The sequence below is a fragment of the Arachis hypogaea genome, chromosome 3 (genome assembly GCF_003086295.3).
Source record: "Arachis hypogaea cultivar Tifrunner chromosome 3, arahy.Tifrunner.gnm2.J5K5, whole genome shotgun sequence".
Taxonomy (NCBI): domain Eukaryota; kingdom Viridiplantae; phylum Streptophyta; class Magnoliopsida; order Fabales; family Fabaceae; genus Arachis; species Arachis hypogaea.
The window spans coordinates 595,298-614,558 of NC_092038.1; the positions used below are offsets into that span (position 1 = coordinate 595,298).

The 19,261-nt window shown below is 35.9% G+C and overlaps 2 protein-coding genes across 2 annotated transcripts; one reads left to right on the top strand and one right to left on the bottom strand.

Annotated features, from left to right (window-relative positions):
* Positions 1–1,877: 1,877 nt before the first annotated feature.
* LOC112784964 (DDT domain-containing protein PTM-like) lies at positions 1,878–9,424 on the top strand. Its single transcript, XM_029294923.2, is given in 10 exon segments — positions 1,878–3,049; positions 3,181–3,873; positions 4,099–5,251; positions 5,594–5,879; positions 6,228–6,352; positions 6,444–6,831; positions 6,834–6,906; positions 7,016–7,044; positions 7,300–7,857; positions 7,946–9,424. Coding segments are annotated over 10 exon segments (4,989 nt in total). The 5' UTR covers positions 1,878–2,252; the 3' UTR covers positions 8,833–9,424.
* A 1-nt stretch (position 9,425) lies between these two features.
* LOC112784971 (AP-2 complex subunit alpha-1) lies at positions 9,426–18,360 on the bottom strand. The gene is made up of 27 exons (XM_025828368.3): positions 17,752–18,360; positions 17,127–17,258; positions 16,797–16,922; positions 15,818–15,880; positions 15,647–15,744; positions 15,350–15,557; positions 15,099–15,170; positions 14,930–15,022; positions 14,354–14,455; positions 14,067–14,164; positions 13,693–13,774; positions 13,430–13,518; positions 13,221–13,326; positions 13,074–13,139; positions 12,760–12,866; positions 12,563–12,667; positions 12,351–12,471; positions 12,054–12,254; positions 11,731–11,961; positions 11,316–11,396; positions 10,987–11,151; positions 10,823–10,909; positions 10,594–10,719; positions 10,394–10,474; positions 10,228–10,299; positions 10,028–10,107; positions 9,426–9,942 (listed from the first exon to the last, which is right to left on the bottom strand). The coding sequence occupies exons 1-27, from the start codon at positions 17,881–17,883 to the stop codon at positions 9,798–9,800; spliced, it is 3,069 nt and encodes a 1,022-aa protein (XP_025684153.1). The 5' UTR covers positions 17,884–18,360; the 3' UTR covers positions 9,426–9,797.
* Between the last annotated feature and the right edge of the window lie 901 nt (positions 18,361–19,261).

The window sequence follows — 19,261 nt, forward strand, 5'->3', positions numbered from 1 at the left end:
GCTCAATTTACATCCTGAGGCAGCAACAGCTAACAAGTGATTCAAAAGGACCAAAGCGTGCATTGCGGTTGCATCATTATTATTTTTTTTGTCTCTATAAATTGAACCGACTCACATTATTTGAAGAGTTCGCGCGAAAATAAGATTGAGTTGAGTGGCGAAAATTATATTGTTCCCGCCATAAATTAATTCACATAATTTAGTAATAATTTGACACGCTATAGAACTGTGACCTTCCCACTTCACAGTTACGTTCAACTTCACCATGCTGCTACTATTTTGACTCACTTCGTTCCGTGTCAACTCATTTCGTTCGGTTTTTGTTAAAGAATTATGTTACCGCTTAATTGCAATATTTTCTCGTGGTATATTCATTATGAATAAAATAAAATGGTAAACAAACCAAGAAAATAAATGAATATATCCATTACACTTACTCGCAGTTATTAGTTAACCCACCGGCGAGACTTATGCAATAGAGTAACAAATTATTGTTTGATGTATATTACCCTAGATTCAAAATTTATTATAAAATTAAAAGTTTCAAAAGATAAAATTAGTGATTAGTCTATTGAATTCGTTCTCAATGTTATTTTAATTGGACAAATTTATCTATTAGAAACAAAGTATACAGTAAAAAAATGAAGTAATTATCCTTTTCAAATGGTGTAACATATTAACAATGTCCAATAACTATAAGGTATGATCTATACTTTACTGAATTCTTTAACCAAATGATATGTGCTTTATATCCCATTTTGTAAATAATTAAATAAAAATTATTAACAAAAAATCTAATAAACAATTATATAAATTTAATATAATTTTATATTTATCTTCTTAGTTGTTTTTTGATCATCAATCAGAGTTTTACATCATACCAATTTAGTACAATTATATTTTGGGTAAAGTATATTTTTTGTTTTTAAAATTTGATAAAAATTTTAAAAATATACTTAAGTTTTATTTTGTTTTAATTTTGTCCTTAAAATTTTTTATTTGTATCAAATATACCCCTGACGGCTAATTTTTCAAAAAAATTTAAGACCAATTCAACAACAATTTTATAAGAATAACCCTCAACACAAGCAAATCAAACATAATTTTCATGCATTATTGTTAGATTTGTTTTAAATTTTTTGAAAATTTAGCTGTCGATGATATATTTAAAGTAAATAAAAAACTTCTAAAAAAACTAAGACAAAATAAAATTTAAGTGTATTTTTAAAACTTTGACAAAATTTTAGAAATAAAAAATATACTTTACCTTTATATTTTATTTAAAAGTTCAGGAAACATTGAAAGACTCGATAGCAAAAAATAGTTTTATTAAATTAGTATTCTTTTTCTTTTATCCTAACTTGAATTTAGAACTTTTAATTTTGTCAATACTTTTTTTTGAATTGAATTTACCATTTGATTAGAAAGTCAAATGCTTAAAATTTGTCTTATGAATAATGATAATTAAATATAAATTTTGAATTTATTAATGTTTAAAATATTTTATAACAAAAATACATATGAAATAGTTTTTTCGAAAATAATTATATCTCATTTTATTTTATTTTATTTTTTTGTAAATCTCCAATAATAATCCAAACATCGTATACATAGTCTAGTGTACTAAAAGTTTTATTTTAAACGACTACTAATAACTTTTTGTTTACTGATCTGAATATATGATAAGTGTTTGTGTAATTTTTTTATATTGATAACATATAATAGATATACACATTAATTAATAATTAGATAAGAAAAATTGGCAAATTTAGGAGGCGCAATGACTCGGACGAGTGGGTGAGCCGACTCGGACGCAACGAGTATAACGACGAGTTGACTCACCTTGATTTAGAATAATAAAAAAAAACTCGGTAACTGAGTCTCCAGAAGAAACCAATTTCCCTCTTCCTTCTCGTTCTCTAGGGTTATCGTCTTCTTTCGCACCTTCTTCTTATCTCTCCAAAAAATCACACACACTCCATAAATTGTTCAAACTCACCTCACACTCTCTCTCATTTTCCGTCTCACGAATTTTCGTTTCTAACCGTTTTTACCCCTTCCATTTTCTCGAATTTACCATCGACTCTTCGATATAGTTTGAAGTTCCTCCTTCGATTTGCGCTCATTTCTTTTAGATCCGAACAATTCATAGCTTTAAGAGCTCCGGTGGATCAGAATTAGAAGTTTCCGAAGGAAATCGAAGTGTTAGGGTTCCGGTTTTTCTGAAATTTTAGTTTCCGTTTGAAAAAGCGATGGAGCCACCGGTTGTTAGATCGAGAGGGAGGCCGCGGAAGCGTAGAAGAAAAGAGGAAGAAATGGAAGCTCTGGAAGCAAAGAGGCAAGCCTTGGCAACCAGATCGATAGCGTTGGTTGGACGATTCGTGCTGAAGGAGTTCCCGAAAATCGGTGTTTTCCTCGGTAAAGTTGTGTACTACGAGTGTGGCTTGTATAGAGTTAGTTATGAGGACGGTGATTTCGAGGATTTGGATAGTGGTGAGGTTCGTGCTGTTCTACTAAATGACAGTGATTTTGATGATGATTTGACTAAGAGGAAGGGTAAATTGGAGCAATTAGTGTTGAAGAATAGTGTAAAGGTTCAAGCTAAGTCGGTGAAGGCTTCTGATGAGATGAATAAAGATGAATCCAAGGTTGATGGACCTGTTTCGGGAGAACTTAACGGTGAAAACGGTGAGGAACAAGCTGAAGGTGGCGATGATTTGTTGAGTGATGATTATTCTGATTCAGATGCTGAGGCAGTGCCTGCGGTGCCACCGCGGCCGCCTTTGTTGCAGTTGCCACCATCGTCAGGGACTATTGGTGTGCCGGAGCAGTGTGTTTCGCACCTTTTTGCTGTTTATGGTTTCTTGAGATCATTCAGCACTAGGTTGTTCCTGGCACCGTTTACTTTAGATGATTTTGTTGGTTGTCTTAATTGCCGAGTTGCTAACAGCTTGATTGATTCTATTCACGTCTCCCTATTGCGGGTATTGAGGCATCATCTTGAATCCGTTTCATCTGAAGGCTCAGAGCTTGCATCGAAATGCCTTAGGTGCTTAAATTTCTTTCTACTATTTATTTATTTATTTTTTCGGTTTGGCAAGATTCATGTATACTGCATTGATAGTAGAAATGGTTTGTCTACACTTTATTTTGATTAGATTGAAGTTGTTGTATTTGCAGGTGCAATGATTGGGGCTTGCTTGATGCATTGACTTGGCCTGTTTTTGTGATTCAATATTTATTAGTTAATGGACACACAAAAGGACCTGAATGGAAAGGGTTTTATGATGAGGCTTTTGCTTGCGAGTATTATTTATTGCCTGTAAGTAGGAAGTTAATGATATTGCAAAAACTATGCGATGATGTTTTGGATTCAGAGGAGCTAAAAGCTGAAATGAACATGCGGGAAGAATCAGAGGTTGGGGTGGATTATGACGCAGAAGATATCATTGCTGCAGAAAATGGGCCTGGAAAAGTCCTACCAAGACATGCCAATACTGCTTGTGAGGATAAAGGAGCCATGAAGATAGTTTTGGCATCAAATTTTGTGAACCAACATGTTAACCCTAATAATTCCAATTCCAGAAATGCAGGAAACGTTGGTGATGGCGATGATAGAAATGGAGATGAATGTCGTCTTTGTGGTATGGATGGGACCTTGATTTGTTGTGATGGGTGCCCCTCTGCTTATCACTCCAGGTGTATTGGTGTTATGAAAATGCATATACCAGAAGGACCGTGGTATTGTCCAGAATGCAAGATTAACATGATTGGGCCAACAGTTGCAAAGGGAACATCACTTAGAGGTGCTGAAATATTTGGAATGGATTTGTACGGGCAGCTTTTCATGAGTTCTTGCGACCACTTATTGGTGTATGTTCAACATCATTTTGTGTTATTTTTTCTTACTTTTTTTTGTTATATCACTACTGGTGCTTCAGTTCTATTTTGTGTTATTTTTTCTTACTTTTTTTTTTTTTTAAATTTGTGCTTTAGTCTACTTCCTTTCCATCCCTTTGCTATCCTCCTTAGAGTAGATGTACTTTTAACTTCCCAAATTCATCTTCATGATCTTTAAAAAAAAATGGATGATTGCAGGCTCAATGTCAACAATGATGAATTCTGTCTTAAATATTACAACCAGAGTGACATTCCTAATGTTATCCAAGTGCTTTGCGGATCCTTGCAGCATAGACCAATATACTATGATATTTGCATGGCAGTTATGCAATATTGGAATATTTCTGAAAGAGTCTTGCCTCTTCCTCCTCCGTCAAGTGAAGATGGTCATAAGCCTGTTAGCTTGGTGAATGGAGAGTACTCTCACACTTTGAGCTTGATTTATAGTGGCAATGTAGTCCCTTCATATGATACCTCAACAACTAACACTGTAAATCATGGTCCCGAAAGCAGCGGTAATGAGCTCCCTACCACAAATATGAAGCTTCCTCAGGAAACTAGGATGGTGTCACTAATGTCAAATGATTCTGGGTCTGTTTCTGTTAGTAATCAGTCTGAGTTGAACTATCGAAGTTCTGTCAATGGGTTAACTGTGGTGGCTTCTTCACGCTCTTTGATAAACAGCCAATATAGTAATAATGCCCATTCAAATGATATTGTGCTGCCAGTGAAATTTTCTCTGGAAACCAAAGAGAGCACCCGAGTTGGCTTTGGAAAGGTGGAACACAAAACAACTAACAATGTTGGGTACATGGGTTTGTCCTATAAACCTTTGTCATACATTAATAACTATATGCATGGTGATTTTGCTGCATCAGCAGCTGCTAAATTGGCCGTTCTATCCTCAGAGGAATCTAGGTCAGAGGGTCATGTTTCCGACAGTCAGAAGAAAACGATAGCTCAGATCACATATTTGCAAGCAAAAGCGTTCTCACAAATAGCTTCACGTTTCTTTTGGCCAGCTACTGAAAAGAAGCTAATGGAGGTTCCAAGAGAGAGATGTGGCTGGTGCTTTTCTTGTAAAGCCCCTGTTTCAAGCAAGAGAGGATGCATGTTAAATCATGCCCTTATAAATGCCACAAAAAGTGCGCTGAAAGTTCTTGCTGGTTTTCCTCCACTAAGGAGTGGAGAGGGAATCCTTCCTAGTATTGCAACATACATTTTATACATGGAGGAATGTTTACATGGTTTAATAGTTGGGCCCTTTCTAAGTCCAAGTTATAGAAAGCAATGGCGAATGCGGGTTGAACAGGCCACAACATTTAGCTCTATCAAACCACTCTTGCTTGATGTGAGTGGCATTTAATTTTCCAATTTGGTTGAATGTTGTATTTTACTTCTGCATGTTTTTTAATAAATTGAATACATACATTTTTATTTAGTCAATTTAACACTTGTTTTGATTTTCAAATTCTGTATGTGAAGCTCACTATCTATCGCACTTTTTGGAGTGTGCTAAACTTGGTGAATTTTAACAGTTTGTGTACTTGTTATTGGATATAGAATGCTCTGTACATATGTGCATGTTACCCTTTCTCAAAATTATTCATTATGATGCATTTATAGGTTGTACCATATGAGTAGGTTTGTTAAGCCATTATTTTTCCAGTAGCTGATGAATTTTCATTTTCAGCTTGAGGAAAATATTCGCATGATTACTTTCTGCGGGGATTGGCATAAGTTGATGGATGATTGGTTGGTTGAATTTTCTATGATTCAAAGGTCTGCATCTGCTCTTGGAACAACACAGAAACGTGCACCAAGTGGGAGGCGTTACAAGAAACGCTCAGCTACTGAAGAACCTACAGCTGATGGTTGCCATGAAAGCTTTGAGTGGTGGCGGGGTGGGAAATTCACCAAGTTTATATTCCAAAAAGCTGTTTTGCCAAGATCCCTGGTCAGGAAAGCTGCACGCCAAGGTATTCTATTTTTGCCTCAAAAAATTATACCATAATGATGATGAGCCTGAGTAAGAAATCCTGAATTTGATTTTTCTAAAACAAAGCACATATTGATTTGAAATATGTTCTAAAATGTTCATTTTTACTATAATATTTTTGGTTATTTATTATTTATTTTTTCTAATACTAAGAATAAATTAATTGAATTTGTATACTTATTACTTAATTGACATATGGAGCATTTATGCTTCACAATGTTTATTGTATAATTTTTTTACCCCGTAATGCTACTACACATGTATGGTTTTAAGTTCATTAAATTTGTGAAGTCAATAAATAAAGCATGTTATTTATTGTGAGCAACAGGTGGTTCGAGGAAAATCTCTGGTATTTTCTATGCTGATGGATCTGAAATCCCTAAAAGGACCAGACAGTTTGTGTGGAGAGTTGCAGTACAGATGTGTAAGACTGCATCACAGCTGGCACTTCAGGTTTGTATAGTTTATTGTCAGTTTGCTTTCTTCTTTGAGCATATTGAATGTTGCAAAGATTGCTACTTATGATATAAATTGTTTGCATCAGGTCAGATATCTAGATTTTTATATCAGATGGAGTGATCTAATTCGTCCAGAGCAGAATATTCAGGATGGTAAAGGTCAAGAAACTGACGCTTCTGCTTTCAGAAATGCAAATATTTGTGATAAAAAGCTTGTAGAGGGGAAAACTTGTTACGGAGTAGCATTTGGGAGCCAAAAGCATCTTTCTACTCGTTTAATGAAAAATGTTATTGAAATTGAGCAAGGTATAGAAGGAAAGGAAAAGTATTGGTTTTCCGAAACACGCATTCCTTTATATTTGGTGAAAGAGTATGAAGAAAGCAATGGAAACGGACCATCTGTTGGTGAGCACTTGAATACTGCATCACAACAATTGCTCAGTCGGTGGTTGAAAGCATCCCGCAAGGATATTTTTTCTACCTTACCTGCAAGAGAGACAATTTGGACATGTTCTTGTGTTCTGTATGTCATACTGGTGTTCCATTAAGGTTGCCTAACTTTTACTACTAGTTCATTGATTTGTTTTTAATTTCCCTTGCGACTTTTCTTTATTCCTATTGTTTGCTAGACATTAATCTTTATCTGGCATGGTTTCAGGAATGCGCTCAAGTGCAATACTTGTCAAGGTATATCAGTCATCCTTTTACTATTATGCTTTCATAGGTCTCTTGTATATGCAGATATGATTCAGTTATATTTGATCCACATGTTAAAAGGAACCTTGCCTTTTGTAAATCATTGAAAGTAAATCCAGAACTAATTTTTTTGCTGCTACTTTGGCATTGGGGTTGTGTTAGATGGTTTTCTTCATTCTTTATTTTATTTTTTCTTTATAGTTCATTAACGTATCCTGTTTAAAATTTTGTTCGATTGAGCATTAGGTTTTTGTCACGAGGGCTGTTCCCTAAGGTCAACAATCTTCACAAATAAGAAAGTTGAGTACTTGACCACGTGCAACCAATGTTATCATGCCAAGTTCCTTGCTCAAAAGGAGACCAGTAATGAATCTCCAACCAGCCCCTTACTCTTACAAGGACGTGAAAACAACTCTCTTCCTATCCTAAAGGGATTAAAGTCTAAATATTCTGATCTAGCACAGAAGTCTGCCAAGGCAAAGGATAGCCGTCCAGAAGCAAAACAAGTTGCTTCAATGACAGTTTTGAAGGAAGCAAAGACTTCCGCCAGGTCAAAGGATAGTCATCCGGACAGAAAACAACTTGCTTCTGGTTCCAGCTCGGCAACTGCAACCCGTCGTAGGAATTGTTCTTGGGGTGTGATATGGAAGAAGAAAAATATTGATGATACAGGCGATGAATTTAGGCTCAAAAACATACTTTTAAAGGGAGCTTCAGGAATTCCTCAAGAGCCACCAATTTGTCACTTGTGCCGTAAGAAATACTGTTCCGATCTGATGTACATTCACTGTGAGTCATGCTCAAGTAAGTATTCTCTATTAACCTACACATTTTTAAAGGCTTTTTTTTTTCAATTTTTTTATCTCTGTATTTTGGTTTTGGCTTTTGACAGATTGGTATCATGCTGAAGCTGTTGAACTCGATGAGTCCAAAATTTTTGATGTACTGGGCTTCAAATGTTGCAAGTGTCGCAGGATAAAATCACCTGATTGTCCTTATGCTGATACTAAGCGCAAGACACAAGAGGGTAAGAGGACAAGGACTTCAAAGAAAGAGTATTCTGGTCCAGATTCTGATTCTGGAACATTTTCTGATATGAAAGAGTGTGAGCCTGCTACCCCTGTCTTCCCAGTAGAGGATGATCCTCTACTTTTCTCTCTTTCAAGCGTGGAGCTGGTTACAGAACCTAAGTTAGAGGATGCTGAGTGGAGTACTCTCTCTGGCCCTGGGCCTCGGAAACTACCAGTGAGACGGCATGTTAAACGTGAGGGGGACTGTGATGGATTTTACGTAGAGAAACCGTTGTATGATGAAACTTTGGCACATAATGAAGCGGGTGATATGTACAAACCCGAGCCTTTAGACTATGACTCTGTCGTGCCGAATGATAGCAATCTACTTAATGAAGTGGAAGGTTCACAGTATGAATTTGCGGACTTTGAACCTCATACCTACTTCTCTGTAACGGAACTGCTGCTCCCAGATGATAGTAGCCAGCTTGAGGGAGCTGATGCATCTGGTGAATTGTCGGGATATTTGGGGAATTCTTGTACACAAGTTCCTGAAGAATGCGGTGTAACTTTAGATGACAAATCAGAACCTGCCCTATCCTTTGAAGACGCTGTTTATAGTTGTTGGCAGTGCGGGCAAATGGAACCAGCCCCTGATCTGTGTTGTGAGATTTGTGGGATTTTTATTCACAGTCAATGCTCTCCTTGGGTTGAGTCACCATCAAGGCTTGGAAATTGGAGGTGTGGCAATTGCCGGGAATGGCAATAGCTGATTCACATGTCATTTTGTTGAATTTGAATTTGGGAAATTCTCCCTCTGGATTGAAGTGGGTTGAAGCTTCTGATGCCTTAACAGTGATAAATCGTACAAGTCAGCTCAAATGAATATTTGCACTTTCTTGGCAGTATCTCCCCGTGGACGAGGTGAATTGTTTGCGAATCTTTCAAGGGCAAATTATGCTGTGTGCTTTGTCTTGCCATTATTCTGTGCACTGTCACCGAAATATAACTGCCTGTGCAGTGCCCAGCGGACCCGGTGTACTCAATCGACGAAAGGATCTGGTGAGTTTGTCGTTAGTTTGCTTTGATCCTATAACGAGATTTTTTAATCAAATCAGTCGGTCACTCGCATGGGGGATTGTTTTCCCATTTTACGGTTCGTAGATAAGCATTGTTTTTGTGACGCTTATCTGATGGAATTATTTGTATAGATGAGAATCCTCAATTTTTTATGGAGGTTGGTTAAAACTATGAAGCTTCGATCTATTACGAAAGAAGCTTCTATACTGCTTCCATTCATTTTCACTCGTAGTAGTGAAAGAAAGCACGTTAGGATCCAATGCTGGCCTGGCCTTACTCAACTCTTTTGTGGTCTTATATTAAACTCAGGTTTTCCGCCGAATTCGTGTGTTAGCATAGCACCGAATCCAGTATTATTATTGGCAAAAGAAAGTAAACATGTGATACATACAATCTAATCTATGACGCAAAATATTTTACATTATAAATACACCCTGGTAAAAATAGGCAAGAGCTCACGGATAAGAGAACTAAATAAACACTCGAGAGAATTCACTCACTCTAGGGGAAAGAATCTTAAAAAATGCCGACCTACCGAGACTACACTGACAGTTTTCTGATTCCGCCAGTCCACGCATCATGAAATTGTATATGCAACTCAATTGGCTTACGATAAATCCACCTCAATAACGTACAATAAATCATTGGCCTTTGTCACAGAAGAGCAGCAAGCATAGCCCCGGGGTCTGTCGATGCTGCCACATCACTGGCTTGTTGAAGTGGTGTTGGAGATGCTTGTGGAGGTTTCTGGATTGCTGGGGGAATGCTGACTAGCATTTCCTTTATAAACATCTTCAACCTGAAACCAAATGCAAATTATATTAAGAAAAAGCTCTTTCAAATATGTTTGATAAGTCACGTAAATTGAAAACTAAATCGCATACTCAAATGTTAGTGTTGGGTCTCCCGAAGCAACCGTCATTCGTAGCTGGGTTCTGTCTGCTGGATCCGTTTCAATTCTTATCTGAATATTTAAAGTGTTACAACTTCTTTCATCCATCAATAATTCAATAATGCTGTGTATTATCTCTACGATGTAGAATTCCTAAGTAAATAGATTCCTAAAGCAAACATGAATACTAACCAAACAGAGCATTGCTCTTGTATTTTCTGAATAGAATGTTGCACACGCAACAAGATTGTTTGGATTGGGATCCTAAAACAAATAGATAGCAGAAAGAGTTATGATATAAATCAATTGGTGTACAATGGGAAGATACGAAAGATAAAAAATAATAGTTGGGAATTACCAGCCCCGGGCAGACTGTCAAAGAGTAACTATCGAATAAGTTGGCCATTTCAAGCAACGGAAGTGGTTTGACACCTCTAACCTGCAAAAATAACAAAATAAACTGATGACTGCATGATCCATATTCAACAATATACATTTGCAAAGTTAAATTCAACTTCCTAGAGTAAGTATACTACTCTAGGTGCATATAATACATACCACTTCTTGAAGCTTTAAAGGTGGTCTAGATAGGGATCTCCATTGAGCGAAAAAATCTTCAGCAGATATAGATATAGGCTGAAGAAATTTATTTAGGACAGCTGGAAGCTGAAGTTTGACGTTGACCTGTGAAAGGACACATATGTATGCAGTTACACACATAGGGTACTGGGAATGAAGCTCAATGATTTTTCCAGATAGTAACAAACACAGGTTCAAATTTACGTACCATATCATTACCAAACTTGTATGAGAAGTCAAGAACAGCCACATCCCTGCTTGGGAGGAGATTAACAACTTCAAGTGGGCATTGCACCTACGCAGCCAAGAGGTCAGGGAAATGTGAACAAATTATTAAAGCAGCAACATTTAACATTGGTCGTGTTGTCTCACCTGTGCCCGGGGAGGTATAGTTTCTGGTACTAATGAGAGCTCCGTCTTTAAATGAGTGGGTGGCAATATTATAGCTTGAACAGAGAGGAGAGGAGAAGTATTCTTGTTTCCCAAAAAAAGAACAACGCGTCCCTGATGAGCTCTCCATTCTGCTTTAAGGCCAATCTGTTGCAAAAATGAATGTACATACAAAAAAGTAAGGACACCAAGAATCTACTATAACGTTGACCCTTAATTACTGAATACTAAAGATGTCTCTGTCAGTGAACTGCAAGTATATTTTGGACTGATGTTACAAAAAAAATAAACAATAATGTTGGAGGAAAAACCTGAATGTAAGGATCCTCATATAGAACACCACTATCCTTCAAGCACAAAGAACGAAACCTTTCAGCGATATTTCCAATTGGCTGCACAAAGGGTGGTATTCGTTACATTCCAATACATACAGGCGGTAATATCTTTCTAATGTTGAATAACGGATGACAAGTCTCCATCAGATAGGTAAAATGGTCTATCATAAAGTATTCTTCATTCATGTAAAGAAAAGCCTTTGGCACAGAAACCAACATTTGACTCATGCCGGATCATTTATGAAAATGAAAAAAGTCTAACAAGAATGTTTTCCTCAAGTGATCAGTAAAATTTAAATATGGAATGTTCTAGTAACATTCCAATAAAATGGGTAAAGTTAAAACTTAAAAGACTTCAGAATTGTTATGGTACTATAATCAATACAAGTACCTGCACAGCATTAGCTTGCTGATCAACAGGAACGAGGGCTGATGACTCAACTGCAAAACCTCCCAATCCCAAATTGGAATTTGACTTAGGTTGGACAATGCTGCTGGGTGGGCCCTCAATAGCCAATGTATCCAAGAGAACACCATCAAGGTCGGCAGATTGAGGCAGAGCATCTACTTTACTCAAAGTCCCATTTACCTGGGGTAATCTTTGATCCTCTGAATCATTATCCTATTAAAACATGAAGTCCACATCAAACTAAGAAGCAACTGGGGTAAACGTGTTATTTCTTCTGAGGATGATAGAATGAGACTTAAACTAACCATGTTACTCCTTGTGCTGGGGTTGGGCACCTTTAAAAGACCAAGTTGGTTGACCATGACTGCTGGTGTACCATTAGCAGGGTGTTGGTCAGATACAACCAATGCATTTGATGTTTGAGAAAGTTGCTGGGCTCGCAACTTCATTGCACTTTGTTCTGCAGTATCAACTTCAGTGTCTTCAGCCCTTTTGATCAATGCAGACTGAAGCCAAAGTAGATTAAACCATTGGTGAATAAACTGATGAAACAATTATAAATAAGCTGCCTCTAAAATACTGAACCAATAAGGCAATAATACCTGCCGTTCAGGGAATTTAGGCATTTCAGCTAATATATCAACTAATGCTGCACCTTTTCTACTCAAGGCAAAATATTCAACAGCCCGCTGCTGTATCTCAACTTCAATGCAACTCTCATATCTAAAGATATGAGCAAATGCATCAGAATCTCAAGCTTTATGACAAACCATAGACCAACTCATGAAAAATAAATTGAATAGGTATAACTCACTTTTTGAATATTGCCCATATCTGATTCTGTAGATCAGGGTCTGGTGGTTGAGTGTGCATAAGAATTTTAGCATATGTTGATAGAAGAATAGGAATAGTAGAAGTCCTGAAAATAAAGCATATCTAGGTCAAACAGAACATCGGAACCCAGCTATGAATTAAGCGAGGCATCTGCTGATATGGACTGATTCTGCTTACGATACAGTAGGAAGCTTCTCATGTATGATGTTAAATATTTCCCTTGGACTAAACCCAGGTTGACTCACTAGAAGGTGCCCAAACTCTCCAAGGATATATGCACTAACCTGTTGAAATGCATGCAACTAGAAAAATTAATAATGAGCTATAATCAGATCTCATGCTATATGCCTATATCACGGTGTTTTGATTAAGTATAAACCAATTATCTGTGTCTGAATTTAATACAAACTAAAAGTTAATAAACATGAGAGGGCGGAAGGGGGGGGGGGGGGGGGGGAGCTTTTACTAAATGGTGACAACAGCACACAAACCTTAACCATTGTCTCATGTATGGCAGGCTTATCAAGATACTCTCGAGCTTTTGCTGCGGCATAAGGCTGATCAAAGACATAAAAAAGTCCCTGTTAGCAATGTATATACTAGGAAGAAGTAAGAGTTGATACGAACTTCTGTTTCACCTGTAGATCATCATTATTTGTAACAAATTGTATCACACGAAACCAGATGTCATCACTAACAAATTCTCCAGCCTTGTCAATTAGTTGAAGGATCACATCTACATACCTGTAATAAAATAAGGATGGCCCAGTTCATGATGGATAGTAGTTTTAATACGCAAATACAGTACAGTGTACTTCAGCAATGCGACAAATAGCAATAGCATTACCAAGAAAGATCTGGTGTAAACTTCTCCGCAAGAATAGCTGCTTTTAGTGATAATTCCTCTCGCATTGCAAAATCTGCTGTGCTGAGATACTACAACATAGTAGAAGTTACAAAGTAATAATTTGGGTGGTTCAATTCAACTGTAACATCAGTTTTTTTTTTTTTTTTTTTCCCCTAAATAGAAAAACTTCATTTGGTAAGGATACAAAGGGTTTAAAATGAGACCTTCAAATTCACAGGAATCACCGTAAATCTAGTTCATACCTGCAGTAGTTCTTCAACTATATCCTTTGCATTTGAAACATCACACATGCTATAAAGCAAATCCAAAGCACGCCTTCGAATACTGAGTATAAACCAACCACTTAGAAATGCTAGATTCAACAAAGAATGACATTAAGAATAACGGAATTAAATATGTATCATACTGGAGATTTTAAGCACTTTTAGAGTTTTTAGTAGAAGAAAACTATATCGTCAATGGCGAAGGGCATTTTTCCCTTCAGAGTACGACATTAACATGCACGTACAATAATTATATCCAATTTGTGCAAGCTTTACTTGGAACACAAATAACGGGGATGAGATATATAAACTATAAAGAATTGATGATTTCACAACATAGGACAGTGTATAACCTGATGTCAGGATCTTTCAATGAGGTAATAATCTGAGCCTGGTGTCTTTTTATGATATCTTGCACATCTGTAATCATAAACATTCTAGTCATATTTTCCTGCATCACAATAGCATATATGTTATGAACTCTACATTGCATTCTGACAGTAACTTTAGCCTTTTAAACTATAAATATGATATCTTCTACTGCATAGTATTTATATTTTATGTCGCACGGTTCTTCCCCAAAAAGAGAACTTAAAACAAAATTAGGGATAAATGAACAGTGTCAGTGACAGCAATTTACCAAGCCTAGATATCGAATATTTGGCTCTCGAACAGCAATAAATTTTCCAAGAAGAGTCACACATTGAGACATCATCTCTTTTTCAGCATCAAGATGCATAACCTGCAGCAGGCAATTGGAATAGATAATATAACAAAATTACTAAATGTAAAATTGCAAGATAAGAGGAAGAGAATGAACATATGGCTACCAGATGCACTGTACAATTCAATTAAGAGCATGGTAGAAAACCCTACAGAAGAGTCATATGTGTCTGTTAATGACAGGCTACAGAACCTACCACATGCATACACAGAAGAGTATAATTTAAGCCACATGGTAACGTTTGTCATTAGGTTCACAACAGCATCTATTATATTTGAGCAGTTACATTCAAAAAACGAAATCAATCATGAGAATGAATGCGGTTGTCCAAGAATAGTATAATTTCTAAGGAAATTTTCCTAAAACCTCAGCTAATTTGACAAATAAATTCAAAATAAAGAATTTGCATTTAGCGAGTCATTCATAACAAGATCATTAACGTAAAGAAAAAATGCTTTTCTTGTTTAAAATATAAAATGCCAATGTACATACCAGAGCAAGGGCTTCAAAAAGAACAGCATGAGATGCATTATTTTTGTTCACATTTTTTACCACATCAGTGCCCATCAATATCCTTTGTAAGACCTGAAATGATTAATCCAAGAGTTAGCAAGACTTAATAATTAAACAAAGTTATTTGTATGTGTTAAAATATCCAAACCTCAAATAGTGATCTTCTGGTATTTGGATCTTCAATGATCGGAAAATACTGAAGGGCCCTCATTGTTTTGACCTATGTTAAGAACGAACCAAACAAGCAATACAAGGTTGACAAGCGTCGTAAGGGAAAGTAAGAGTTGCAAAATTGGGGAAGCATACTTTTTACTTTCATTAAAAGCTACACTGCAAGAATAGCACCCAAAATCTCCTTAAATCCAAAGCTATCAAAGGAAAAGGGTAAAAGTTACACACCTGAAGCCAGGGAGATGGGATGCCGTAGTAAGTGTACTCTTGCGGAATATCCTGGTTCCTAGCAAGGCGTTCTAAAATTTTTACACACTTGGGAAGACAACTCCAATATGCCTCATAATTGTTTGACACCAAAGCAACAAGGAGACTCATAGAAGAAGTCAAAACACCAAGGTCTCGTTCATCCAAAAGTTGTGCCATCCGAACCGCCCTGAAATATATTATAAGGAATTATCAAGATACATTTGAGGTAAAAACATTGAAGACAGCATGTTACCAGCAAAGTGATATTCAAATTACCACCCATCTACATTGACAACATCTGGATTTTTCCTGTATAATCGCAGTAAGCATAAAGCAGCTTTTTTTTTCACAAGCGGTCTGCAACTGCTAGATACCTAGATCACAAAAGAATAAATTATTTTCTCATGGAAAATATTAATTAATTAATAATTATGCATAATTTCTTACTAGCAACTTCTGTACATCAGGTGCTAAGGACTCGGAAAATTCTCTTCCACCAATATTTCCAACCTGCAAAATAGAATACACAATATGATAGCAACGAAAATAACATTCCAGCTTACATAGCTTGGAATTGGAAGGATAATTTTTTTCAGGACAAACAAGTGAACACATGCAATATTCAGAGAGCAAAGAGTGATAGCATGTACAAAAAAGAAATTTACAGATATTCTGATCCTGTACTCAAGTTGGAAAAAAGGTTCAAAATTTAGGGTAATCAAAACCAAACAAATAAAGCTCCACCAAATGTTTCAAAGTTCTCACTCTCTATGTATAGAAGAAAACTGCATTCTCAAATATTACAAATCAGAATAGTGAACCATATATGGAGTGCTCCATAATCAGATCCCAGAGAGCTATATGACCTCAGAGATATTTTATCCAAGCAGTTGAAAACTATATCTGAATACATGTTTTAACAGTTAGAGTGGTACTGAGAATAAAATAAGAGCAAGAAAGGTAGGGAAATTTACTATTAATGCTTTTAATATGGTCATATTTATCTGATTAAATTAAGCACATGATCATAATGACTAAAAGGGAAAACAAATAACAATATAATGGGGAAACTCATCAATTTATGAAATGTATACTCATTGGAAGTCCATATGGCCATTTAAATTTTTTTTTTAGTGTCAATTGCAAAACATAACTCCGCCTATGCTACACCTGTGGTACATAGCCGGTCCCAAGCCCGGATAAAGGAGGAGAGTTGTGTTAGGCCTTCGACAGCCAACATAAAAACTTAGTTGAATATTCATGACATTGATCAATTGCAAAACATAAGATGTAATATACAAACAACGTGGCCTCTTTTCTAGAGCTTCTCATTATTGCATTTTGAATAAGAGAAGCACAGTTGTACAGTTAATAAGAGAGTAAGCCACATAATTATAGAAGGTTGACAATTTTTCCATTACCATACCATAGTCAATGCTAAGCACTGAAATGTTTCATTGCGACCAATAATATCAGTCCGCACAGTATTTATTGCCAATCTCAGAAAGTCATGGTTTTCATTGACCAGACATGATGTCACAATGTATCCAACCTGCAATTAGTTATTGTGAAGTTAGAAACTATGTTTTCTCTGCCAGGTTTACCTTTGAACAATCTAAGATAATGACAACAACAACAACAACATAGTCTTGTCCAATTATCCTACAAGATGAAGTATGCTATTGAACAATCTAAGAATTGCTAATATATATAGCTGGTAACACAACATTGTGGAAAGATGAGAGAGAGATTTTACCTGCTTTTCTGGATACTTTGGAGCAGATATTAGAGAAACGGCTTCCATGTGACCAAAATCCACATCATAGCCAAGCATATATATGTAAAGCATTTTCCATACATATTTCTTTTTGTCATATGGTTTCAAACCCTAAACATAGAATCAAAAGGGATAAGATCAACATGCATTGCCATGACACTTACACTGCTTTGATTAATAGAAAACAACAACAGAATATGCACATTGAATGATAGGATTTTTCCCCCTTAAAAATATTTGCAACCAAAAAATTATGCAGAGTAACTATCCCTATTTGCAATGTATGTAACTGAATCTGACGAAACGACCTTCTAGCATAATGATAATTAAAATGACACAGCTCAAATGCAGTAATAAGCAAAAATTAACTACCAGGCTTCAACAACAAAATTCTTCATCGGAGTTTTAGAGAACTTTAGCATCAAGTATATTAACAACACTTTCTAATGTCATTCTACATGAACTTGAACTACACAGCTAATGAAATAGTTCAACCACATAAACTCGAAGATAAATTCGACGGAACATTCAAATCCTACGCGAAAAATCAAATAGCGAAAACCGAATCAAACTCGAAGATAAAAGAAAAGCAAAGAATCCTAACCTTCTCGCTCTTGAAGCGAGTTCGGATTTTTCCGAGCTCCTTGTCGACGCGTAGCCTCTCCTGTTCCTTGTTCTGACAGTTGCGGACATCGCTGATGAACACCGACAGACCTCTCATTCCCGATAACGCCATCTCCACAGCTCACAGATCCGCCGGGAGATGGAGCGGATCCCGCCGTCTACTCTTTCGAATGAAAAAAAACCGGTAGACAGGTTCCACCGTGGCTCCGATGATGACGGATTTTGAAGTTCGATGGATCCAATCACCAATGGAAAATTCTGGTGTATGAACGAGGTTCAGATTTTCAGCTCACGGATTCGGAAAAACGAAAATGCATGCTCAGAGAGAATCTAGAGAGATACAATGGCAGAAAAGAAGAGAGAAAAAATGGAGTGAAGACCAAACGAACAAAATTGTAAAAACTGGAACACACTCGCGGAAGCAGCTATATTTTAACACTTTACGATTAAACCAAATATAGAATGATTTAAATGTTATGTATCTAATTAAATAAAATAATCGTATAAAATTCTTTATATTTTTCTGTATCAAAATTATACTCATATAAGTTATAAAATTTACATTTACATAAAGATACATTTTATACCTAAAGAGCTAGGTTAAGATGTACAAATATAAATAATATCTTCATGTTGTAGCATATTCATTATTATTCCATTTCACCTAATCCTTTTTTCAGTTATTATTATAATTATGATTATGATTATGATTTTTTTTTTCTCTGACTGATCTATAATCAATTCTTTTGTTCGTGCAGCAATTTGAGATTGGTAACTTTTAAAATTTATATTGTATGTTGTGACTTTGTGCCTCATACTCTCGTTGCAATCCTCTTTTGTACTCGCAATTTCAATGGTTGAAGTCAAAGGTATCAATGTATCATACACTTGGGTCAAAATGGAGGGAAACAGGTGTGATGCACTTTGCAGTTTGTACCATACACCATAATTCAACTCCTGAAGTGACGCTACTTTAGCTGACACTATAAAAGTTCATTCAAATTAAAGTTTTGAGAAATATTAAACAGCTTAAATATTTACACGGTTGGTTGAGCACCATTAATTTTGTGAGATAAGGCTGACCTGCTTAAATAGTAATGTAAACGAACTGTAAGAATTCTTTAACTTAATTGGCCCCTTCTTCCTATTTTTAGTACTATTGAATTCTGATCAGAAGACACTACAATTAGAGATGTTCAAATCCAAACCAATCTAAATTAAATCGTTCATCCAAATCGATCTAAACTGAAAACCGATTAAAACCGCACTAATTCGAATTTAATTAGATTCTATTTTTTGTAAACCGCTAGATTGCATCAGATTTCGAATTTACTTTTCATAACCGATCCAATTCAATTCAAACTGCACAATGTGCTATAATATTATTATTTTATTATTATATTTATAATTATACTTATAACATGTTCAATTTATTATATATTTTTCTATTATTCATGTATTATTATTATTTAATAAATATTTTATATTCA